We start from the raw sequence: 26,598 nt of genomic DNA on the forward strand, positions 1-26,598 counted from the left end.
AAAGTATATCTGACTCTAACAACAAAAAGCTGCTATTATCTTATTATCTTTATTTGAAAACTCCCCCTGGCTACACATTTCTTGTATTGTCTGTGTAATAATAACGTCACTTGTACTTTGATGCTGTTATCAATAAATCAATAAATAATAACAAATTTCTATTTAGAAAAATTAAAAAAATATATACACTACCAGTCAAAAGTTTGGACACACCTTTTCATTCAATGTTTTTTCTTGATTTTTTATCACTTTCTTCAATGTATATTCTTAGTGGAGACATCAAAACTATGAGGGAACACCATTTTTTACAGTCTATGGGGAACACATATGGAGTTTTGTAACCACAGAAGTGTTAATTAAAACCAAAGTGTTATCTGTCACCCAACTGGGATGCTGAAGGCAAAACAGACAACAAGTGCTCAGTCAACTCCTTCAAGACTGTTGGAAAACGACCTCATGAAGCTGATGACTGAATGTCAAGAGTGTGCAAAGCTGCTACCAAAGCAAAACATGGCAACACTTTTTGTTTACTACGTGACTGCATATGTGTTCCTTCTAGTTTTGATGTCTTCAGTTTGAATCTACAATGTAGAAAGTAATGAAAATATAGAAAAAACATTGTCCAAACTTTTGACTGGTATGACCATGAAGTCATCTTCAACCCTAGTGTCATGACTTCCAACTGGATAAAAAGCCACAATGTAATACTGTGATAAATGTCATTAATAAACTGTATTAATAAGTGTGATATATCAAAGTCGGTTAAATTACCAATCAACAAGAACGCTTTATTATAATAAATGTGTAGAGTAGAGATAAACTCACTGGTGTTTAAGTAATACCATTCCCTGTATCATATGAATACATAAGAGCACTGGATTTTAAACACTGTATTAACATGCTGACATCACTGCATCACATGATCCTCATCATGCATGGCATTCTGCAAAATCCATCAGCTGCACGTTCATGCTGTCAATCTCCTGTTCTACCACATTTCATTGTATATATTGTCATACACACTGCTGGAACGGACATATTCTCTTAGAAAATTGTACTTTTTTTTTTATTGTTTTACATATATTGTCTTCGCTCTATGCTCCTTTTACTGTTGCCTGCAGCTGCAACACTACATTTCCCTGCCATGGGACAGATAAAAGACATTTTTTCTTATCTTATTTCTCATCAACAAGTTTTTGCTCACTGAATGTTTTTAGGAAAACCCTGTTGTGTGTGAAACTCTCAGCCGATCATAAGTTTCTGAAAAACTCAAACAGGCTACCTGACACCAACAATCATGCCCCACTCGAAAAGATGATCCCTCATTTGGTTTTATGATGGTGCTGGTGGTGAGAAATGCTTCTAACACATTGGTCCAAAATCTCCTTGAAGTGTCTGGTTATGTTGAGATCTGGCCAGTGCATCATTTTCAGACCCCTCATGCCCTGTGTGGATGAGGCCATTGTCATCCTTAAAGAGAGACCCACTCCCATTGGGATGAAAATGTTTCCTGATGGGATGGGGATGATCACTCAGAACAACTTTGCATGATTTGCAGTGACCTTTTTCTCTAAGGAAACAAGTGGATCTAAACCACACCAGTCAAATGCCCTCTCAACAGCAAAGCAGAGCCACCAGAACCACCTCACAGCCTGGGTCAAGCACCGAGGCACTATCTGTACTGTTCCACACATGGAGAATGAATGACTCATCTCAACACATCACCCTTTCCACATCTCTGTAGCTCAGTGCCAGTGGTTTGTGTTCCACTGAACTCTGTTCAACTGTTTAATCTGTTTATCTTTGTTCGTCCTCATTTTTTATTTTGTATTATAAAGCAGTTTTTCTGATTGTATTCAGAGATCCAGTTCAAATGAATCAAATTATTCTCATTATTGTTATCATAGCCATCTATATGTAGACTGTTGGCACTGGCAATTTGATCACATCCTGCATGGTCTGGGCTTTTCCATTGTAGATTTACCATCAATAACAATCTTGCTTTACCAGTTTCATCTGGTTATGTTGCTTCCCTTACACAATTAAATAAAAAAAAAGCATGAGAACCAGCACAGTGGCTCATCTCATAACAGAAGGCACAAACAGTATTGACGTTTCAGACGAATCTATGAAAGTGGGGAGATGAAAGATATTTACTCAGAATCTGTCCTCTGTGAAGCATAAACGGATGTGAACAAACAAGAGTCAAATCTGGATTATCCTGTGAAATCCCTGTGGAGAGTAGTTTTGGGTCAGATGTGCACCGTTTCATGTTTTAAAATGTGCTCACTCAACAAGGGCCAATCTTGAGTCCTATTTGTGTCAGTGTGCATTGTGATGCTGCACGTCATTTCTGTCCTATGATACAATAGTCTGTGATGAGAATAGAAAGTGTAATAGACATAGTGCAACTTAAACTGATTTACACATCCAACCCATTTCCTCTTTTTCTGCTTTTTAAGAATACACATGTAGCAGGGTCTGTTTCACACATTAATGCCACTCTTTCACAATGGTATTCTTGGGTTTCAGGAGAAGACACTGCACAAGCTCAGGTTTCAACTTTTGTGTAACAAAATCCAGGATGGGCAAGAGACTGATGTGTGTTGACAGCATGTTGTATCCCACAAATAAAAACATCAGTTTCTTTATTCCTTCAAGATGTGCAGCCTCTTTTTTCAACACAACTTCACCCATGGTTTCAAAACATTGTGAAAACACTGTAGAAGATTCCCTGTGCTCTGATCAGAGGGATTAGCTGTCACCGACTGATACTGACACCTGGTGGAAGACCTGTTCAATGAACACGGTATCATGTGTAGCAGCCCAGAGGCTCATTGTGTGATATTAGATATGAACAACAAATTAAATATCTTATGTTTTTTAAAAATACATATAAAAATCACATTGGTGTTAATGAGTCAAGTTCATGGCATCACAGCACCGACACAGAGAGGCAAGTATTTTGAATGAGAATTTATTACAGCCAGTAGTTTACGATACAAATCACCTTTCAAAAGCTCAGCTACCACCTTTCCTGAACATGGCTGATACTCTGAGCACTGACACAGTAAAATGACATAAAACATAGGAATGCATTCAAATGTATAATTTCGATTTTTATCTATTTTGCTATTTTTTTTTCAACAAATTTTTGTTTATGATCAAGGTCTAGTCAAACCATCCCTAGACCTGGCAGAGTCAATTGTTTTTCTTTTTTTAAGAAATAATTTATCATTTTGCGATGTTTTCAGAGTTTTAGGTTTTTCAATGTTTAATATTTTTTTTTCTCTTTTTCCATCGGTGAAGCAGGTTTCAAACGCTCAATCTGGAAGACAAAACACAAAAACATATTGAAGCTTACTCTGTAGTTCATTAACCTATGATATCTTTTATTATCTGTGTTATCTATTACTCATATCGTGAGAATAAAAACATTCTCACACACACACAAACCTACCTTAGACGCTGGGAACACCAGCAGGGGTGGTGGACTTTTGAGCAGCCTCCTTCGCCTGGTGGGCCTGAAGCACAGCAACGGCCTCATCCACCTGAAACAACAAACCACCTCAAGTTATTATCACTGCATAAAGAGCAAACACGTGTCATCCTTAATAAAATCCTTAATGACAGGGGAAGCAGCTTGTGAAAAGGGGATCTGGATGTTGCCCTGGTCATTGACAGTCTCTGAGTCAGGTGTGCACAGAGATAAACCAGCGCTAACAGATTAGTCATTAACTGACCTTTGAGCGCAGCGACTCAGGTGACTCAAGCATGTGAAGAAGCTCCGAGTTGTCGATCTCCAGCAGCATACCGGTGATCTTGCCTGCCAGGCTGGGGTGCATGTTCTGGATCAGGGGGAACAGACGCTCACCTGAGGAAAAAAAAAAAGTCAACAACCATTTAATATACCACCAATGTTCAATGCACGGTTAAAAAAAAGGACCCAGTATGTTGAATAAACTATGTATTGGTTTCCCAAAAGATTTCTAGACATGTAGAGTACTAACCCAGCATCTGCTTCTGTTCCTGAGGGGGGGCGGCAGCCAGCATGGAGGCAGTCAGGGGCTCCTGTCCTTGGACATGGACAGCAGGCTGAAGAAGGAAAAAAAGATTTGAGTTGAGGAACAAGTTCAAACCAAATGTTTTAAAAAAAAAACTGTGACGAACAACTATTTGTGTACATAGTCAATTTATCCACAGCGTCACTCACGGCTAGTGCTATGTAAATATATCCTTGGTCTAGTTCCAAAAACATCAATATAATTAAATAAAATTGTCATGACATGGTATGGTTTTGGATTCACTTTTGTTTTAAGAAGGTGAATTAAAAGTCAGGTGTTCTGAGGTTCATGGTTGAACTGTGGCTGTGGCTCTAGACTCTGCTGGTCATTACTTTGGAGATCAAAAGTAACGCATTCCTTTACCATCCTGTGATAATTCCCTCAAACTGAGAAAGTGAAAGTGGATGGAGGTCTCACCTGCTGCATGGGGACCTGTGGCTGGGAGGCCATGTGCTGCTGGGGGTTGCGCACACCGGCAGCATATTTGTACTGGGGCATGGCACGCACTGGGGCAGCGGTGGCTGAAGCACTGGCAGGGCGCTGGCTGAGTGCCTGGGTGGCTGAGGCGAGGAAGGGGGGAAAAAAGGGCACGTTACCAAAAAAAATCAAGTGCAAATTAACACAGGGACAAAATATAGCTGATTGTTATTTACTGAAAAACTAAAAAAAAAATACTCACGCATACGCTGGGAAGCCATCATCCGTGGAACCTGGGTGTTGGCGGTGGCGGTGGGGCGGATGGTGTTGAAGGTCTGAGGCCTGGGAGCTGACGGGCGCATAGCACTGGGCATGTTCTGGAAGTCTGGAGGGAGAGAAAACAATTCAGGAGCCGTTTATTAGTAGTTCTACATTTTAAAAAAAGGGAGAACATCAAGTGACTTAGAGCATCACTTAATGTAATTTTGAGAAGCAATTATTTTCCCTCAAAATATACCTGGTGCCGATCTTAAAAGGTAATGAATATTTCAACTTTATTGGGCCTTGAGAGCAGATCGCACCATTATGCATTAAGAGGAAGTAAAATACTTTGAATACATGAAGCTATATTTAACTGATAAATTATGAATCATTTTCTTGATCTACAGTGAAATGGTGATGCTGTGTTAGCACTTACTCTACAGAAAAAACAAAACGAATTCCAACTCTAATCCATGTTATATCCTGACGGTAGCAGAAATAAATGTTCTGGAGCGTATTAAAATAAAAATGCAAAACAAATCATGGATAAATCTGGCAACATTGAAGCTCCCCAGCACGCTCTGCAGCATTCTTTGGCCAACAGGGTGCAGCTCCTCGTGTACGAGGAGTGACAGGGACATGAGGTACGGTAAGTGTGAGAACTAGTATGATCAGCAGCAGAGTTCAGGATTTAGGTTTGCAGCGCTAAACGGTCTCTGCCACTGTCACGGAGGCAACCAGAAATGTCACACAGTACTAAAGAGGCAGCAACAACTTCATACAGAATGTGCAAAATTACTGGTTAAAAAGATGAGAAAAAATATGGGCACTTACGTTGAGGGCGCACTCCTTGAGTGGCCCAGCGGGGTCCTGGGCGAAGCTGGGCCAGCTGGTTGGTGGAGTAGTACGCGGCACGGTTCTGGGCCTGAGGAGGATGGAAGATTTTACTGCCTCGGACCTAAAGCATTATGAATCTTATGATCCACTTCACCAGAACCAAAATATTGTCTGATATTGAAATATTATGTGACAAATGTAAATGGCTCACCTGAGGTATAGCCGCCATGAAGTAGCCTGAGGGTGGGGCAGGCTGGTACGGGTTGAGGACAGGGTTGGGCACCGCGCGGACGGTGGCCATCCTCTGCATGTACTGGTTTGTGAGATGGGCCTGGCGCTCCTCCTTGCGCTGGGCCAGGGCCACGTACAGTGGCTTTGTGGCAACAATACGTCCATTCATCTCTGTCACGGCCTTAGTGGCCTCCTCGGGGGAAGAGAAGCACACAAAGCCAAAGCCCTTGCTGCGGCCGCCCTCCATCATCACCTATCGGAGGAGAAACTGATTTAGCATTCCTTCCAGCAGCCTGATTTATGACCGTACAAATACATAATCGATTTGTGATCAATCAAGTGTTGAATTTACCTTAGCACTTGTGATGGTTCCAAATGGAGAGAACTCTTTACGCAGGCGCTCATCATCAAGACCGTCATCCAGGTTTTTCACGTACAGATTCACACCCTAGCAGATGAAAATTAACAGTCAGAATGTAAAGTCATGAACAAGTCATATCAATTCTTCATCTTGTGTCTATATATCTGGAGTCAGTCTAGTTGAGTGGTTTCGGATGGCAGTACGAAGCACAAACCTGGTATCTGGTCATGCGATCTTGTTTCATCTGTTCAAATTTGCGCTTGAGCTCGTTCTGGCGCTCTCCTTTCTTCTGTGCGCGGCCCACGTACACTTGCCTGCCGTTCAGCTCTTTGCCATTCATTTCGTCTACGGCCTGCAGAGGCAAAAGCAGAAATACACTGAAACAAGCCCAGCTGATATTGATTCGAGACCATTTAGTGCCAAGTAGGTGGATGTTTAATATTCTCAAGATTGAATATAAATGAAGGAGGCCGTGTCCTCAAACAAACATGGAATTGATCCTCACCTTCTGTGCGTCTTCGTGGCGCTCAAAGCTAACAAAGCCAAAGCCCTTGGATTTGCCGCTCTCATCAGTCATAACCCGGATACTGAGTGCAGGTCCTGCAAGACACAGCTCATCAATGCACGAGTTCCTGATTACATCGTCAACATGATAGTTTAATCATGTCGCCCTTAGCATCTCATCATAATCTTACCATATTTACCAAATAACTCCTTCAGTTTCTCGTCGTCCATGTCCTCCCCGAAGTTCTTGATGTAAACGTTGGTAAACTCTCTGGCGCGTGCTCCGAGCTCAGCCTCCCTCTCCTTGCGAGATTTAAAGCGTCCAACAAATCTGTTGGTCAGAAGATATGAAAAATTTAGTGAGGGGGGAAAAAAATAAACAAGTAGAGGCAGAACTCAACACTCTGAAGTCATTTTCCTGACTACCATGCCATACCACTAAGGTAACTTGCTGAATCATCAACAGACGGCCGTTATAAACCACTCAGAGCTATTCAGGGGCACCACTGCTACGTGTTTCTTTATTTTTCTCGTCCAGACTATCACCATCTACAGTGGGGGAAATACTTGGCTTTTTACATCTGCAGCACCACTTAACCACAGACGGATACCAAAAATATTATTTAAATAACACATTTTAAGTTGAATACAATGGATGAGCAGACTTTGTGGTGTTAATGTGAGCTTTGGTAACATTATAGAGCATTTTGGGATATTGTAGAGGGGAACAACAGTGGCAATAGGGGCTGGATGAACAACGTAACATCTGGGGCTCTTGTGACTACACTTGACTGCTTCAAGCTGTATTTCCCAGAGCACAGTATCACAAGGAAAACTCTTTCTACTCTGTGCAAAATACACTTATTTCACAAAAACAAAATCATTCTGGTCAGGATTTCTCAAACACATCCACAAGGAATGGAAGAAAGTCTACTCTAAAAGCTGGAAGATCTCTGAAACCTGGCCTATCTCACAGGGATGTACGAACACCAAAAGGTCTGTGTGGTATGATTGACGGGTGAGTTTGAAGACAAGATGCAAATAAATACAAAACACAAACACGTATGAGATGCAAAACACATGTTAAACAAACTCAAGACACGCCTCAACACCGATTTATTTGATTGTGATTGTAGCAGCACTTACACTTTTCTGTCATTGAGCAACATGCCGTTCATTTTCTCAATGGCCCGCTCTGCAGCCTCGTGGGTCTCAAAGTGTACAAAGCCGTAACCCTTTGAGCCATTTTCATCACAAACCACCTTGGAAAGGGGGAGATTTGAGCACGTCAAAAAAACAATCCTAAACATCATGCATATCAGAACAAACACACACAATCTGATTCAACCTGCTGTTATCTTTACTCATGCAAAGTAGTGGTCTGTTAAGCACTCAAGAGCAGATGCAGACACGCTGTGGAGCCTTACCTTGCAGGAAAGGATGTTTCCGAACGCAGAGAAGGTGTCGTAGAGAGCCTTGTTATCGATGGACTTGTCCAGGTTCTTGATGAAGATGTTTCCCACTCCACTCTTCCTCAGTGAGGGGTCACGCTGAGACCACATGATGCGGAGGGGTCTGCCTTTGATTACATCGAAATTCATGGTGTCCAGGGCTCTTTCAGCTGAAAGGAGACAACAAAAATATTGAGGATGTGTTCACCTCTGGTTTGGATTTCATACAATGCAATAATCTACCTAGGAATAACTTAATTCATCCCAAGAGAGAAAATTATCGGTCAGGCAGCTCATCTATTAGAAGAATTTAAAGTATTAAAAGCCTGATGGCTGTAAGTATAAAGGATCTCCTGTACCATACAATGCAGGGCTCCAGACTGCCTCTAAATGGGGGCATTTTCCTCATAAAATGTGGGACTTGGCCCATGTGCAACCAATAAATCTGCTTCTTTTTTTTCTTTCTTTTTTTTATACTTAAACAATCTGATGTCTGTCATTACAGGTGACAGGCCAAGGAGTTATGGGGTTCATAAATGAAGAGGAAATGTTAATATTTGCTTTGCCAATCGGTTTACAGTGTGCTCCCCTACATTTTCTGCTTGTGCTCCTAAAATTTTAAGTTAGGAGGCCACTGTGCTCCTAGTAATAAAAAAATTTTTAGTCTGGAGCTGCAATATTAAAAATGACAACATGACTCATGACACATAAGACATATTCAGGACATTTTATAAGTGGCAACACACACACACGCCGTGGTTCACCATGCACGGTCCAAAATGGAGTAGTAGCATGGGTGGTGGTGGTGATGATGATAACACATCCATTTTTAAAAGCAACGCACACACTCAAATACACGTGATAAAAATCAAACCTACCGTCAGCTGGCTGTTGGAAGTTGACATAGGCATATCCGAGGGATCGACGGGTGATCATGTCTCTGCATACTCTGATGGAGAGGATGGGCCCGGCCGGGCTGAATTTCTCGTACAGCATGGCCTCGGTCACGTCAGGATGCAGGTCCCCCACATATAGGGAGGCCATAGGGTAGCTAGGCGCGCTGGGATTCATGTCTGACGACGCGTGTTCACCGGCAATCCGACGATTTTAAGGGGTTATACTAACTATGTACTTGATTAACAACCGTCTCCCAATGCCGGCCGTCAAAAGTGGAATGGTTATTTGTCTTGGTCTCTTCGATATCTCCACGAAAATTGAGAGCGTAGCCACTAGTTACTGGGTATCCTACCGTTAGCAACGTGGGCTACGTAGTTAGCTTGATTAGCAAAATGTCGGCGCGTGGCCTACTACCCGATGTGGCTCTTCACAGCTACTAAGCGGAACTGCCGGGTGGTGAAACGGCGCAGATTTGCTCTCGTTAACAATGATAACTGGAATGACAAAACCCTTCGACAGGGGAGAAATTTGTTGGTTTAACAATGTAACTGACTAAACGTTAATCACACGCGGCTTTTCAACAATGACGCTAACTGATCAACGTGCTAACGTTCCTCTCGTTCCGTTCTTTCGTTCTTTTTTCGAAGGCAGCGTCTTCTTCTTCTTCGCGTTGCGTGGGGTTTGGCAAATGAAATCCTGCTTCACCGATTTTTTTTTTGTTTTTCTTATAAAAATATGTCTGCGTGTGCGCTCTAGCTTTTGGTTTGTTTCATAATAATAAAATGTGTGCCGAGACTAGCTCCGGAGCACACCCTACGCAGACGGATTACGGGAATGAAAGGAAGGTCGGTAGAGGTTGTTTCCCGATTCCAGTCGAAACTACTGCGCGGCGCGTTCACCGCTGAAGTTGACGTCATACATCTCGCGATATTTCATTTAATTTAAAAAAGTTATTTAGTAATTAGCTCTTATAATACATCCTTAGTCAAATAAAGTATCAGTAACTCAGCTCTATTTTTCTTTTTATGAAAGATAAGGAATGTGTCGGCGACCATCGAAGTGAACTATGGTATCTACTGTCGTGTGAACTCGTTTTTAGTTTTTTTCAACTTATCATCTGTCATAAAATGATAATCAGGGAAAAAAACTATAGATAATAAAAATCTGTACATGTGTGGTGAGATATACAAAGAATAAACACACATTTTAATATAAAAATTAATAAACAAATATAAAAGTTTAATTATAGCATTTTCATTTTGCAAAAATAATGTGAAAATGACTGAACATGCTTATTATTGAACTTACATTGATTTATTTTTGCCTTATTCGTTTCCTTGTTGCTTTTTCAAAATAAAAAATAAATAAATACCACAAGGTCAATCTACTGGCTTCGGGTTGGCTGCTCTTACCAGTATGACTGGTCACATGTGAATCCTGTCTTAGTAATACCTTTTCCCATGTAGACAACAGGAAGTAGACACTGTTCACACCTGGCCATGGGTTTGTTTGTTTTGGTAGGCAATGACATTTGGGGAGAACGGTTCACAGTCGAGTTGGTGGTAAGTGCCTAGTACCTACCCACCATGAGCTTGGTCCCTCTGTGACATGGTGGCTGAACAGGAATGTGGACTGCCTGCTGAAATCCCCTGTGAACTTGCGGCCTTCAGCCTGTCAGCAGTTTCCCTCAGCAAGTTTGAAAACAGATGAAAAGATAATGGAAGGTGCACACACACAGACACACTAGGCTGCACAGGGCCACATTCTTTTAGTAGTGTGTATGTGGATTTGTCCTGGACCTCATCCGTCACAGCCATCACTTTCAGGCAAAACCCAAGCTCTTGTTTCAAGATGAACCTACATGTATTTACACTTCTCTACAGTGTTTCCATGTATCTTTTTCTGTGGTGTTACACAAACATATCAACATTACCACACACTTATTTTCTATTTTCTTTACTACTGTATTTCAGATGTAAGCAGAGAGCATTGATTTCCTCAGCTCCCTCCTGTGTCTAACACACTGACAACATAACCATCTGTCAGTCAGTTGGCAAAAAACAACATCATATGGAAATGCACTCTAATACAGTCTAATGTCTGAGTCTGAGTTCTCAGTTGTTGATTTGAATGTGTGATTGTGATATTGTTTACAGTTTGTGTGTTGTGAAAGTCGCCCAAGATGTTGAGGCCTGTCCTTGAGCAAGAAATACTGTCGTCCATCTTCTTGGTTGAAATCTTTTTAGTTTTCCATGGCAGCTGTCAAAACCTGCTCAGCTAACCACTGGGGCTCAACGAGGAAAGGTTTTCTCTGTTATGGACTTCATGCCATGCACCAGCAGATATCTAGACCAGTAACCAGATATTACAGTGATAACAACTTCACATTATGTCAATATTTTCAGTGCACATGTTGCCAAAAGTGATGATGTTTTTTGAAAGTACAAACAGAAAATTTAGGGGCATAAATCGACTTGCAAAACAAAGATTCACCCTTCTTTTTCATTTATGATCCTCCTCACACACCATGGCCTGCCACCTGACAGATTTGAGTGTTAGAAAAGAAAAAAAAAACAGCCAATTTACTGGTTGCACATTTGCCAATAGATGAAAAATGTACTTGCACTGTCTCAAATTTGAGCAGCAAAATGCCCCCATTAAGGGCCAGTCTGGAGCCCTGCCTATTAGTTTATTTATGCCTACTACAGCACACTGCAGGACTGGGGTGATTGCATCAAGCGTTATTCCTACGTATTCTATTGAGTAAAACCATCAGGTTATCTTAAACCGAGGTTTAGATTTGGATTTATTTTTGCACAGTTAAAAATACACAAGTAAAAGGAACAATTTGATAATTTACAATGCTGGAAGAGGCGAAAACTCAAAGAGCTTATTAGATGCCTCCACCTACAATGAAATGTCATACAAAAAGATAAATAGATAAAAGATAAATGATAATAATAAAATAAAAACTAAATCTAAAATTCCTACGTAATCTATTGTGTAAAACGGATCATCAGGTTACCCCTGTGGAAAGTGGAAGTGATCAAAATGTCAGACAGGTCAGTTACATGGATGTATTATAATAGATCCAGGGTCAGTTACCATCATTTCCCTCCATGTGTTTTGGTCCCGCTCAGATCCTGCAGCTCTCAGCAGGTGGGCGGGGCGCGAGGCGCGGCGTGGCGTAGCGCGAGAGCCTACCAGCAGGGGGCAGCAGGGAGCAACACTACACCACTACACATACCGTACACAAGTCTGTCGCTAAAAAGATTAAGTCACAGTGTATTATTGGGTAATGATGACTAACTACATAGCGGTGGCTGGCTGGATGAGACGCAAAGGCTGCTGGGACTTGTAGTGCAGTGCAGTGCAGTCAGAGGAAGAGGACGTGCTCGTTGTCATCTGTCATAGACGCTCTGTGTGTAACATACTTGTGATAATAACATCTGTAACGTTACAGCTGCTCTCTTGAGGTGTCAGTCAGCGTGTCCCTGTCATGGCTGTGTTTTCTGGGTTGGGTTAGGAGATGAGATGGCACTGCGGCTCCACATTCCTCCGTGACAGGCTCACAGCGCCTCCTCCTCCTCCTCCTCCTCCTCTCTGTCCGTGGCGGTTGAGCGGACACACCCAGAGGGCTCAGTCAGTCTGTACATGGAAAGTTTTTAGCTTCTCTCTCTCTCCCTGAGCTGTTCAAACAGTGGCAATGAAGCAAACCGACTGGCTTCTTGCTTGTGGAACAAGAAGACATAAAGGTCATGCTAGCTTGCATGCGCCCTGTGAAATTGCCCCCCCCCCCCCCCTTTTTTTTTAGTCCCTCTTCAGGCTTCTGCTGTGTGCGCTCTTTCTGATTAGCTTAGCCTCGTGGATGTGAATGAGACTTTGCATGTCTGTCTGCAGTCTTGTGGAGTTCAGTAGATTCAAGGGTTTTATATTTTCCTGGGTACAAAGAAATCTTTTGATTATTCTGCTAGGAAGAAGAAGAAGCAGCAGTCTGTATGGTGTGTAGGTCAAGGAGGATGTGTTACAGAGGAACAAAAGGCCTCATTGACAACAGCAGAGTATTTGCATTGGAGACACTGACTCAAGCTGGTGGTGTATTAAAAAAAAGAAAAGAAAAAGAGGGAGGACTGTCGGCCTCCACCTCAGTGTGACTCACTTATTCTTGTAGAGCACATCACAGAAAATAGAGCTAAGGGTTTAAAAGGTTGCATGATTTACCACCACCCGTTAATTAAAAAAAGCCCCACTGGTTTTTCAGGATATATTACCACTGCAAAGAGATTAAATCTCTTATGAATTATAGATGACTGGAAATGGTACAACCAAAAAATAAAAAAAACACTCCAGGGCTGTTGGACGATTTGGCTCCATCACCTAAAAACAGACAAGACGATACTTTTTCTTATTTTTTTTTAATTCCACTTACATGAAATTACACATTTCCCCCCAAATAACAGTTAGGCTTGGGTGTTTAGTATGAAAATTACAAAGACATGAACAAAGCTAGCGAGCCAGACAAAAACCTTCCTCACATCTCCACAAACTACGTCTTACCAACATGCAGTTTAGGCAAGTATTGAAAGAAAAGAGGAGAGTAAAAGACGAAAACATAAAAATCTTAAATTTTGAAAAAGCAGCAACTAGATTAGCATGTGGGATTTTTTTTTCTTCTTTTTTTTTCTTTTTTCTTACTGCTGTGCTCATTACAAAACAGCAACAATAACAAGCTTGTGTGCTCTTTTGTTCTTCAAAATTTTCTATACCTCATAAGTGATACATAGAAATACAAAAGCAGGTCACCCGAAAACAGAACAAAATAATAGAGTAGAAAGTTGAGCGACTGACAGTAAACGGAATGTAACCTTTGTGATCCAACAAAACCTCGCCTTCCCTTTCCAGCCTCCCCTCAGCTCCCTACACCGCCCTCCTCTGCTGTCACTCCTCTGGTCTAGTACAGGTTAACTGCGGCTGTCTGCTCAGGTGTGAGAAGCCAATTCCTGATTCTGTGATGGGACAGATTTTGTCATCAAAAACAAAAACAAAACAAAAAAACCCGGTGCTGGTCCAGAATAAGACCATTATTATGAATAGAATACACGTACAGTATAACCTGTTGTCCGACTGTAAAAACTCAACCTGCTGCATGTGTCATGAGTTGAGAACTTGCCCTCTCACCCACCACCTTAGAAATACAACACCCCTATTGCTCCCACACAAGGAAAAAAAAAGAAAAAAAAGTCAGCAGACAGGCAACAAACCCGAAATATACTTTACCCTTCCACATGGACCCTCCCACCGAACAATTTAAAACATACTCAACTCCCCCGGCCCCTTTTCCCCCACTAGTTACTACAAAAGAGGAAACCGTAAACCGATAGAGGAGAGAGATGAGTGTTGAGACACCTAAATAGAAAAAAGATGGAGAGAGTTGGATGACAATGCTGATAGTGAGGTGGTCTCAGTGTTGATGATCATGATGAAGACAAGCTGGGACGATGGCAGGCAGACAGGGGTGCCTATGGGGGTCTGGCTCAATCTCTGGGCTCCTCTATATCCTCGCCCTCCACCTGGTTATCAGAGGTCCACAGCTGGAGAAAGGAAAGAGGGTAAGAAGAGGGCAACATCCGTTAATAGACATTCTCTTTTCATTTGAAAGGAGAGTCAGGTTATTGTCATCGTATAAATAAATAACTGCGCTGAAATGAAACTTACTGTCAAGTTGTCTCTCAGTAGCTGCATGATTAGTGTACTGTCTTTGTATGAGTCTTCACTCAGTGTGTCGAGCTCTGCGATGGCATCATCAAAAGCCTGCGGGAATTCAAAACATGCATTTTTAAACGGCAATAAGACAAGCTATTAATACATTGGCGTTATTTGGATATGAAACGTTGCACCATGAACTTACGGATTTGGCCAGTTGGCAGGCCTGCTCAGGTGAGTTGAGGATCTCATAGAAGAAAACTGAGAAATTGAGGGCAAGACCAAGACGGATTGGGTGTGTGGGCTGCATGTCTTCTTTGCTGATATCAAAGGCTTGCTGGTAGGCACCCTCTGAGTCTTTAATGATGGCTGAGGGGAAACAAAGAGGACGAGACAGTGAAAATCATACATTATACCATGCATATAATGTTGAAAAGAAGAGAAAGGAATAAAAAGATTCAAGTTTATATCGTCTACCTATTAAAAACCAATACAATCATTAGTGAGTCCTGCAATGAATCCCACTTTAAATGTTGTGTTGAATATGAAACAGTGTTTAAAAAAAGAAAAAGAAAAAGATGAAGACAGTTTACAAAAGCATCTAATGATTTTTCCAACACACCACAGCAGGACAAGAATAAATGATGACTAATACTGAACATGGGCCACACCTCACTGTGGCATTGCTGCTGCTGCACCGGCGGAGGTAACTTGTTGTCAGATTAACCACACAACTGTTAAATAAACATCCATATGAAACAAGACCGGGTGTAACTCACTTACAGTGGCTAAGAGTTGGATTATGTTGTGGGAAACTGATCTCCATAGTGACAAAGGATCAAAAGGTCAATTAAAAGGCTCAGAGGACACAATAGTGGACTTACAGGTTATATTTGCTGGATGTGTGTTGAATACCACCTCAACAAGCTTAATGAAAAAAAATTAATGGAGGATGTTTCAACAGGATCTTAAGCTGCTGTGGTTTTAAGATCTCATTTATTTCAGTCTAAAAAGCTAAACTGACTGACAAGGTGTGGAAAATGTCGAAAAAAAAAGAAAAAGAAAGAAAGAATAATGAGTCCATTTTCATGAGGTCCTCTAATCTTTCACTGACTCCTTCCCTAGTGAGAGTGGAGATTCAAGTTATCACCTGTGAAATCTGTGCTACGTAGGCAAGTAAAAGACAATAGCGTGCAGGTGTGAGGGCGTGCATGAAACTCTCACTCACTTACACACACCCACACACACACAAGTAGCCAAAGGGGTGTGTAGTGAAAGTGGATCAAAAAAAAGAAAAAAGAAAAAGAGGAGTTCTTGTGAAATGGTGAAGAGCTTTAGTGTTAAGCCTAATTCAGGTCTGATTAAAAGAAGCAGCTGATGATTAATAAAAAAACAAACACTTTTTCTTTCTTGCAGTCTGATATGATCACTACCACTTCTAAAATGCTTCTCACAGGTTACATAAAACCAAGCATGAAATATTAAATACAACAGTATATATACAGTTGTTCTTGGTCTTTCTTCTCCCACCCCCCATCCAGTCTCATCTCTCCAGCTGGTTAAGACAGATGGCTACCCACTCTGAATCTGATTCTGTTCAAAAGGTATCTTCCTGTTCAAAGGAAGTTTCCGTTCTCCATTTTCTGCAAGTGCTTCTCATGAATCTAACTGTCAGGTTTGTCATTACAGAACTGCAGAGGTCTCGGCCTGGCTAGTAGCAAAAAGGCAAAAACTGCTGCGTACCAGTCGAGTCAATAGATCCAATCAAACCACTACAACTAATCTGACTTTGCACAAGGTAGGGCCACAAAATTAACATACACACAAAATTAAAAATGGATTTAGACATTCATTGTTGGTTAAACTGACAGGAAGATCTTTGCTCAAAGTTCACCTTTTACATTGCTACAGGCACTTTGCTATTACATAAACTGACAGACCAGTTAACAATTAACAGTCAACGGCGACATAATGAAAATGTGACTATTCAAGTACATTCATCCTTCATGTGTTACTGCCAGAGGCGTATATACTGCGTAATCATTGAGAAGCCAGTGACATAAAGCTTATCCTAATACTTAAGTGTTCATTTAATAGGATCGTGTTTAATGCGTCTTATTTGGCTGCGCTAGGAGTTGCAGATATCAGTTTTTACACTCCAGCTGTCAGGCCAGAGAAATGTACAGACACACACACACACAGGACATAAAGATGGACTAAACATAGAGCTTACTTGTCTTCTCTTCCCCTGTAGCCACCTCAGCCAAGTAGCGGTAGTAATCTCCTTTCATTTTCAAATAGAAGACTTTGCTCTCTGCTGCAGTGGCTTTGGGAATCAGATACTTGTCCAAGAGAGTCTGTAGGAGAAAAAGAAAATAGACCATTAGGAGAGAGAGAACATACTTTCTAAGATATTCAATCTAATGTGTCATCTGTAATGTTTACAACTAATGCTAGCAGGCCGACCTTGAAATTAGCAAAAACAATCCAACAAGGAGGATAAAAGAATTGCTCAGATGCTTATTTTGCACCTAAACACATAAGAGCAGTGGTAAATGTTTCCAACGGATTCAAATAAACATCATAGCCAACATTTCAAAGCATTGTTTCCCCATCAGGCCCAAATGAGGGTAGAGACGAGCTGACTACGTCCAATCGCCTCAGGGCTTGAGCCTCAGACTTAGCCTGAGCACCATCACAGATGCTTCAGAGAGCACTGAAGGGGGGGGTGGATATGTGTGGACGGATGGTGGGCGAAACATGAAAGTACAGGGGGGGGGAGGAGGAGGAGAAAGGAACAGGCTGGACAGAAGAGAGGAGTGTGAAAAAGGGTGGAGGAGAGGGAGGATGGCAGTACGGGTGAAAGATGGTGGGGGTGGAAAAAAGAGAGCAGAGAGCCAGGCTGCTGAACTCCTGATGAGCTTTTGCTGAGGAAGTAGGTCACTCAGAGCCCAGCTTGGCTCTTTACATCACAGGCATGCACTGCTTGATAGCCTCTCCCTGTTGCTAATCTGAATACTAGCTGGCAGGGAAGTTATGGTGCTAAGCAGCCGGACTGTACCATAGCACACTAACTGTAAAGAGGGACATATTAAACAAGAGGATTAAACATCGTCTTCAAAGAAAAAAATCTGAATTAGTGCTTAATTTTCAGTGCAGATTTCATCACTTCATCAGTCATGAAAAATATAACTGTCCTACAGCTTTAAAAGAAAGCAAAGAAGCAAGATCTCACATTAAATTGGTTATTAAGAAACCCAGCTCACACCTGCCTTTACATTTATAGAGCCTGTTCATTCCTAAAACTACGGATTGGTGTATGAATTTAAGTTTTAGACTGTTTCGGTTAAAAAAAGAAAGAAAATAATTTAATACAAGATCACAGTACAGATCCATAATGTGATTACTTATAATATAGATAAAGACCTACAAACACCTCTATATGTTCCTATTCATCACATTGCAATGTACATTATCCCTGATTTTATGGAATAAACATGGCTGATGCAAGAGCCTACATTTATAGGACACTCTTCAACTAATGTGAGGGTTCAGGAAAGCCCGTTGGGATCTCAGTGCAGAACTGGGCCACTTGCAAGGGCATAGCTACAAATCAAAGTAATACTGTGGCAGGGACGTCAGTAAATTAAACTTTTTATTATTAACATTTTATTCTATCTTTCCTCCATATCTTTTTTTGCATTCAAGGATTAGAGAGAGAGAGAGAGAGGTTCACAGAAAGGGTAAACAAAGATGTAAAAGCCTGAGCTCTGAGGAACAGACAACAGAGTTGTGTTTATTGCTCCGAGGCACACCCTGCAAATCCAATTTATGTTAGTCAAAGTGACCATCATGGGTGTGTGTGTTGCAAAATGCTTGCCCCATGCTGCTTGTGCATACCATCTTATGTGCACAAGCAGCATGGGGCAACAACCACAACACACCAATGTTAGCATTAGCTCACACAATGACTTGTGGGATTTTTTTTTTTTTTTTGAAACACTTGTGATGACGCAGACATGAAACTATTCACAGGTATGTGCCATCATCATCATCCCCACTTGATTTACTATCATGTCTTTCCATCTCTGGCTCTGACACCTGCTTTTGAGAGTTGATCATTCAAAAACAGGAATTTAAAAAAAGGTCTTCAGATGTGGTGGGGGTATAACACCTTCTACAAACTAATTTGCTTCAAGTATACCGCAGCTGTAATCCTGTCTTACACCCGCTTTCTCTGCCCTCTCTCTCTCTCTCTCTTTTGGTCCCCATAAGGCCATCCAGCTGAAGTGGAGATCAGTGAGCCAGAATGCTGGTGCTCAGCTGCTGTCATTATAGGATTAGGTCCCTGTGAGTCATCGGGCAGATAATACACAGGCTGAGAGAAGAACAGGGTATATAGGAGGTCCTACAGATGGTTACAGTACTTAAGCTACAAAAACTAATGCACCAGTAAAACAAAACAAAACAAAATCTGTGGAAAATAGGTACTAGTGTTTGGGCAACTGGAGCTGTGCCAAGAAAGCCTTGAAATCTGAGGTATCTATCTAACATATGTCAAATTAACTGTGTAAAGTCCAATCTCTTCCAAGCTTGTTATTCCAACCAACAGGGCCACACTTATTCAGCACTGTAGCCCAGGTTTATTGATTATAGATCATTATTCACCATTTGAAGGTAGCTGCAGTGGAAACTGATAGGTAAAGTGAGAATCGTCTCTGATGATTAAACTTCAGTTAGACATGAGAAAAGGTGCCAATTGTAAAAACATGATGACAAATGTAGAAGTAATGTAACATTGTTAGCTGCTTCACTTGAATTATAAAACAAGTTATTTGGTCATGTGTGGACAGAGGCGTTCAATCCTATAATGTACAGGACTGCATTGCACTCTAATTTTATGTAGACTTTGAGGGTAAAAAATGCTTCTAGGTTGACATATTGTCAAATTGCCCCATCCGCAAACTGCCACAGCAAAGATCCCCACTCAAAACCCAGTCTGTGTAAAAGTTGTCCATCTTAACATAGCAGTTATTTTATTTTCCTGCATACAGACATACACTAAATCTACATTAGTGCAACTACTGCCAAGGCAAACTAAGAGTCAATGGATGATAATGGTATATTACTACAACTGACTGCTAAATAAAGCAGAACAGTAAAGTGAACACCAACAAACAGACTCAAGGAATAGCCAGGCGATCTTTTTAAAGCCACCAAGAACATCCAATACGACTATCTTTTTAACTTTTCAAGGCTCTTTCCTCCATTTGTCCACACTGTGTGCTGCATAACAGGCCTTCTGTTGTCAAACCGCTGCCAAATTATCCAAAAAGATCGCACCCATGATATGAAAATAAACAACCTATTATTTAAGTGCTTTTTCAGGGCGGTGCTGTCACATGAATTATTAAGTGTAAAAAAAAATGTTTAATACAGGTTCCTGATAGCTTGATAGATACAGGAACAGGCAAAGAGTTTGGTGTGTCCAGACTTTTCACTGGTGCTGTGCACATACAGACATATTCTGGCCGTGTGACCGTCTTAAAAAAATATGCAAGCATATCATCTATTTTTTTTGTCTTAAAAAAGGGGCCCCATGCTGGAAATCCAGCACAATGCCAGAGAAAGAGAAGCCACAGGTGTCAAATCATTTATGTTTCAGTATCGAGGTCATAGTTCCTGGTGGGGTTGTAGTGAGCGCCATTACATGGATGCGTGTAATGAGAAAGTCAGGCCTACATGACAGGCTTCATACATTTTTACCTCCATTTCTTAAAGGAGATGAGTTACTCAGGCTATGAAATGATGAATCAAGTTAGCAAGAATACACTGTAAAAACTTATGTACTCTCATCCCACTTTTAACATTTTTATTCCATTGCTGTGGCACATGTGCAGAAGAATCCCACAAAAAAAGCTACAGATCATCACTAATGACATAATTAAAGCTGGAAAGTTAAGCTGGAGCCAAGCACAGAAATGAAGCCGTCTAGGTGTGGCACTACAGGGTCTACTGCGTCTGGTTGACAGAAATGGCACATCTAACAACATGAACTGCTGACAAGAGGTATGACTGGAGTTCAACTCCTTAGTCATCCATTGTTTCTTGACATTATCTAAATGTCAACGGAAGATTTACTGCACAAAGTACTTTGCCTGTGGTAAATTCTCTGAATGGCTTTTTGCTTTTGCCTCTCATCAGTTAGACATGCCCAAAAAACGGTGATCACACTGATTAGATTCAATTTGCGTACGAGGAAAAGTGTTCATTTCCCACTGCAGAACTGTGCTGATGGACAACGATATCAGTGATCATCAAAACAATCACCAATAGATCGTGCCTATTTAAAAGTCGAGACAATTGCATAGCCAATAATGTAGAAACATATTATTTGTAGTACTGAACTAATATTAATCAGCAAACACTCTGACTAGCTGACTGTAATCCAACACTGCTTATTGTGTGTAGAGACATGCTTTATTTGGGATGACAATTTTGTTTTGACAAAACCCTGCTACTTGTCATCACTAAGGTTACACATGGAAGAGATAGAGAGATAAGTATAGAGAGTGAGAGAGAGAGAGAGAGAGTGAAAAACAGGACACACTTCCTTTTTTGGTCAAATCCCCCCCAAGGAGAAAGACTGACAGTGCACGTGTCACCTTCCTAAGAGAGCTGAACAGAAAACCCTTTTCTTCTTTGAGATCATACTTTTTGCTTGCCTTGACAAAGCTAGAAAGATATTTTACGTTACCAACAACTATGTCTAAATAAATAAGAAAAGAAAAAAAATAAGACACTCCTCTAACAGGTAAAGCCAGTAATGTTGTCTTATGAAATGTTAGCAATCTCACCAGCACATCTTGGCAGATATCTTTCAGCTCTTTCTCAATCTTTTCCCGGTACTCTTTGGCCATGGTCTGCTTCCTCTCGCTGCCCTCGGCCTTCTGCTCGATGCTGGACACCACGCGCCACGAGGAGCGGCGGGCACCCACCACATTCTTGTAGGCGACCGAGAGCAGGTTACGCTCCTCGTTCGAGAGCTGATCGCTGTCCTCGGTGACAGCCTTCATTGCGGCAGCCATGTCATCATAGCGCTCAGCCTGCTCGGCCAGCTTGGCCTTCTGCACCAGTTCTTTCTGGGGTGCCTCGCTCATGACTGCTCGCTGGAGGAAGAACAGCAGAGAGGAGAGGACAACAGCTGAGGTCAATTACACGAGCATCAAGGGTACTTTTTTTGGACAGTACCTATTTAGAGAAGTACCAATTACTAAATGTGTAGAGGAAAACATGTGAAAATAATGAGTCAAATGAATGTCTCAACTATGAGGAAAAGAGAAATCATCTTTGCTGTCTCTAATCAGTATGCATGAATAGATGTGGGTCTGTTCTCAGTGCAGAGGTTACCACACTACACCAACCAAATTGGTTTATCTGACTGCAGCCCAGAGTGTACCAATCACATGTTTAAGCTAAAGAAACTAGAAAATATTGTCTGAATTGCATCTTTATTCGCAGAGATGTTGTTTCATTCAAATGAAGTGCCTGCAAGGCCTTAAAGTACTGTGATTTGTGGAAGAAAAAAAAAGGATATGCTGCTATATGGCTACGCTACAGGTTAAATGATATGAAAAAATATGATAGTAAAATTATTTTTTATAGATACTGAGATAGGATTTACAATTTCAGTGTGATTTTTCCCCCATTTCATTTGGTGGGGAAAGAATGTATATATAGAAACGACAGTGTGGTTTTTGCTGGGTGGATCTACACCAAATAACCATGTTACCTAATATCATGAAAATTTGTATGCCGATACATGTCTGTAACACCACACACGATGAATCATTTATGCTGTAATTCTTTCTGTGACACATTTCACCTCAACGAGAAATCCCAGCCTATGTACGCTGGTACATTACTTTTTAGCACTTATACCAATACACAGGAATTATCATTAAATCAATAACCTACATCCGTTTGACCCATCTCAAATAGCCAGGAGGCTTTCACAGAATCAATCACATTTTTTCCATGCAGTCCATGCACTGTGACATGTTCTAAATCTGACCTGAAATAGATAAAGATGGCTATTTCTGACACAGATCACACCCTATATCAAGTTAAGTAAGAATAAATTAATTAAAAAACACTGTCACAAATCATAAAATAGCAAACATTTACAGAAACAGTTTGGTTGCCTTGAAAAGTATTACCTCACGTGTCATTCAATTGTATCTATTAATAGAAATACAGGATGAATAGCTACCATTGATTTACATTTTCCATTATATATATATAAAAAAAACAGGACAGAAAAATATTTATCAATCTGTAGGAACTGTAACATCTCAACACCGAGAAGCATGAACATGATGTAACATGACTAGTGTCAGGGCGGGGGACATCAGTAACTTGCAATGCAAACAAGAAGTTAACACGTACTTACTTACTAGTACCTATTATGTTGGGCGTGATTTCTACCCGCCAAAATAATTTAAGATATATTATTAAAATGGTACAACATAAACTGATCTTGCCTGCAGGGCAGAGCGACTCTCCCCCCTCCCCTCCCTCTCTCGGTCTCCCGTAAAAACGCTCACACCACACCCATCCCTCTCTACCTGTGACTCGCCCAACAAGCGGAAAAGTGCGGAGTAAAAAAAAAAAAAAAAAAAAAAAAAAATTACGTCTACACTTTGGCTCGCTGTGACAAATCCCGATACGTTTAGCTTAGCTTAGCCAACACGGACCAGGAAATAAATTATCGGCTTCATTATATTATATTTCCCGACCAAAAAAAGCTCACTCAGACGACAAACACGATGTGCTAATGTGTGAAAATCAACCGACGGCGGCTTCTAGTTTAGGCCCCTCGTGACCCCATTTCCATTTCCAGTACGACGGGCGGTGACTATTTCCTGAAGCCGAAGCGTTCCCAACCCTGTTATAAAAACGGGCTAGACCGATTTACGTTAGACCGATTTACATACTATACCACTACTGTAATGCTAACAATGTGCAACCACACGCAGATCTTTATTAAACATTTGTGTTTCTCTTCTTAACCCCCGAAACATGATGAGCTTAGCTGGTTAGCGCGACGCGAAGCCTAAAAAAAGACCAGAAAAAAAAGGTGTGCATCTCGGCTGATAGCTGATGCTGTTAAGACTATTTGCCTCCTTTGATGGTTTGCTAATGCATTTTTTTTGTATATGCTGTTAACACTAAATTAAATCTGTAATCACGTTTCCTAGACCAACCGGATATATTTATATATATCTAAAAGCTATTGCAACCGTTGATGCATTGCAATACGTTACCCGTCATCCGTCACCTTCACTCATTTACATTAGATGACATGCACATTTAGGAAGTTACAATAACCCAACTCGAAAGATTTTTACGTTTCTCGCCGATGATAGAGAATATTGAGGCAACAACCTTGGACCTGACACGCCTTCCCTGTCTTGTGTCCCATTTTGAGACCAGACATTAGACATATCCCAAACTGTAGCTAAGCTAGTAGTCATTGTTCGCTGGTCGGTCTGATAACTGTCGCCGCTACCTGTAGCCCCGCAGTCATTTCAGGGGGAAAAACCGCGCGTACATTTCCCGATATATTCAACGGGTTAGTTAGAAAACATGATAATGACTACTTTAAATGCAAAAGTACAATTTTAAAAACCGTAAGTCTTATCATACCTGAGTAGTGGCAGATAGCAGTGATGTCGGCGTACCAAGCTACAGCTGATTCTCGCAGCGAGTGAATGCAGTCCACGGGGTTTCCCTCCAATCACACCAGTCCAAGGCACGGCCCGGAGGGAGCAGGGGTTGGCGGTGACGTCAAACGTTACCTAGGCAACCACGCGAATGGCTTTCTGGGAGTTGTAGTGTCCCGCTTTATACCGGCGTCTGCAACCTAATCTATTATAATATAATACATCCATGCTGTAACCAAAGGAGGATAAGCACCAATCAAGGTGTTTTTTAAAAGTGGATACTCTATTGATTATTGATACGATAATCTTAAAAGTGTTTTTTATTCTCTTACCAGAGCCTATTCAAATAATCTACAGGATTATGGTCAGTTTGAACATCTAATTTTTATCTATCAAATACCCTAAATATCTTTAATTAGGCCCATGTTTTTTTTAAATCAACTGTAGGCCTATTATATACATGTATCTTTAATTGCTGTGGGTATTGGCAAAAAAAATTTAAACTTTGGTTTGTTGGACTAGCCTATATATATAATAAATGAGAGAAAATGCCAAAGCAATGCGACTGTCCCCAGTTTCCCCTATACTTGCAGTGGATGCTGTGGGCATCATAAACTAGAACACAGGACACAGAACTACACCATCTCTTGCCTAATAGAAATTACTATTTCTGCATTCTGGTTGGTTTCCAAGGGGAGAGAGTGAAGCTATTTTTGCCTCGTCACATTTTCCCCAGGGTCGAGATTTTGAGCTTGTAACCTATTTAAGGGCAGATGAGAGAGTACTGGCTGTAGAAAAGTGGCAGTGGCAGTCAAAAAAAGAGAGAGTGAGAGAGAGAGTGAAGTCTCTTCTCATTGTGTGAGGTGTGGTCCGGAAAGGTTGCAGATTTCACATAAAAAGAAACATGTATAACCAGTTTGTATACATTTTTTACATGAACACACACGCACACTCCAAATCCAAATTACAACCAAATTTCAACTGATACTCCATGTGTGACCATTTTCAGTGGTGACACATGGGTCTGCAGGAGTCACCCAGTTTCTGTATTTTGCAACAATCAAATCACTGAAAGACCTTGTGTTTTTGACTCTTGACTCACATTAGAGACTAGAAGTTTTATTTTAACCATTATCATCATTTCGTGCAAAATAGACACTTAATGTGGACAAAGGAAACCACCTTGAGATGTGTCATCCTTCTAACATGGAAACTAACCTTCAAACAAACAAACAAAAACAGATAAAGTGATCAGTATAAGATAACACTGAAAACGTGTTTGTCCCTTTTCAACTGCTCTGAATTGAAACTTTGTTTTGCATATCTTAACATACCTGGTAACCTGCAGGGAATGTTTTATAACCTCAGTTCTGTTACATTAATAATGTAGGCCTAAAAAAAAAAAAAAGTAAATGTAAAAAAAAAAATAATGACAACATTTGCAAATTAATGTTATACTCTTTTTTTATATACAGTCTATAGTTATAATTCATGTATTTGTAGCATGTGAGTTTAATGCTGTATAAAACAATGGTAAACATTATGTAGATCTATGCAAACCCACCAGAGTAACAGGTATTACCGTCGTCCATTTTGAAGATGAAGTAACCTTCACCTGAGGCGGAGATGAAGCGCTCTGCAGGAGACCCTTCAAACCACGCCCACGCATACCACGCAGGCCACGCCCACTATGATTTGCATCGTGCACTGCCGTGGGCGAAGGAGAGTCCAAACCCCTAATGCTTACCATATATGGAAGTTCAACTTCCTTCATGCGCGTGAATGGATATACCTGGATATGAAGCTACTGTAACGTGACCACGTGTCCTCTGATTGGACTATCCTACAGGGGATTCAGGTGTAAAGGTCAAAACTCGTCCTCAGTGTTATTTCAGTCTTTCAAACACTCCCTCTCTTTTTTCTCTTTATATGCAAATCTTGAAACTGTTCTAACTTAAATGTCTAGTGTGTGGCTGACTGATAGTTTCATTCAATCACTTGTTTTTCTGGCTCCAAACCAAATTGCCCCTGGGGGACACTAAAGCTTAACCTTAGCTGACCTTAGCTTTAAAAACTGGATCTGTAGTTTCGGGCTTTAAGTGTTTAATTATTTCTGTAATGCAGGCACTATATAGGCTACAAATAGG

General features: G+C 41.0%; 2 protein-coding genes across 5 annotated transcripts; both read right to left on the reverse strand.

The window, feature by feature from the left end:
- Positions 1-2,961: 2,961 nt before the first annotated feature.
- On the reverse strand, positions 2,962-9,865 carry LOC146972543 (polyadenylate-binding protein 1A). Of its 4 annotated transcripts, none has more exons than XM_085802961.1 (15): positions 9,005-9,865; positions 8,103-8,296; positions 7,822-7,937; positions 6,876-7,006; positions 6,677-6,771; positions 6,386-6,523; positions 6,163-6,258; positions 5,791-6,063; positions 5,577-5,667; positions 4,744-4,866; positions 4,482-4,624; positions 4,011-4,095; positions 3,744-3,874; positions 3,461-3,551; positions 2,962-3,328 (listed from the first exon to the last, which is right to left on the reverse strand). In XM_085802961.1, the coding sequence occupies exons 1-14, from the start codon at positions 9,195-9,197 to the stop codon at positions 3,462-3,464; spliced, it is 1,899 nt and encodes a 632-aa protein (XP_085659087.1). In that variant the 5' UTR covers positions 9,198-9,865; the 3' UTR covers positions 2,962-3,328; position 3,461. The 4 variants fall into 4 exon arrangements, with proteins under 4 accessions (XP_085659087.1, XP_085659085.1, XP_085659086.1 ...); XM_085802959.1 differs by having other exon boundaries at positions 5,577-5,700; XM_085802960.1 differs by having other exon boundaries at positions 6,867-7,006.
- Positions 9,866-13,422: 3,557 nt separating this feature from the next.
- On the reverse strand, positions 13,423-24,497 carry LOC146972544 (14-3-3 protein beta/alpha-B-like). Its single transcript, XM_085802973.1, has 6 exons — positions 24,435-24,497; positions 21,584-21,895; positions 16,960-17,083; positions 14,932-15,095; positions 14,739-14,834; positions 13,423-14,614 (listed from the first exon to the last, which is right to left on the reverse strand). The coding sequence occupies exons 2-6, from the start codon at positions 21,884-21,886 to the stop codon at positions 14,558-14,560; spliced, it is 744 nt and encodes a 247-aa protein (XP_085659099.1). The 5' UTR covers positions 21,887-21,895; positions 24,435-24,497; the 3' UTR covers positions 13,423-14,557.
- Positions 24,498-26,598: the final 2,101 nt, after the last annotated feature.

Source organism: Trachurus japonicus, chromosome 16 (assembly GCF_045865225.1).
Source record: "Trachurus japonicus isolate A0001 chromosome 16, Traja_1.0".
In the NCBI taxonomy this organism is placed as follows: Eukaryota; Metazoa; Chordata; class Actinopteri; order Carangiformes; family Carangidae; genus Trachurus; species Trachurus japonicus.

Excerpts from the sequence above, each read along its gene's own strand:
- LOC146972543 (XM_085802958.1), bottom strand. The coding sequence starts at position 9,197 with ATGAATCCCAGCGCGCCTAGCTACCCTATGGCCTCCCTATATGTGGGG. Across the intron at positions 6,524-6,676 it reads GCCACGAAGACGCACAGAAG|GCCGTAGACGAAATGAATGG; the intron begins GTGAGGATCAAT and ends TTGCCTCTGCAG. Across the intron at positions 5,701-5,790 it reads TCATGGCGGCTATACCTCAG|GTCCGAGGCAGTAAAATCTT; the intron begins GTGAGCCATTTA and ends ATAATGCTTTAG.
- LOC146972544 (XM_085802973.1), bottom strand. The coding sequence starts at position 21,886 with ATGAGCGAGGCACCCCAGAAAGAACTGGTGCAGAAGGCCAAGCTGGCC. Across the intron at positions 14,835-14,931 it reads CCTGCCAACTGGCCAAATCC|GCTTTTGATGATGCCATCGC; the intron begins GTAAGTTCATGG and ends GAATTCCCGCAG. Across the intron at positions 14,615-14,738 it reads TACTGAGAGACAACTTGACA|CTGTGGACCTCTGATAACCA; the intron begins GTAAGTTTCATT and ends TCCTTTCTCCAG.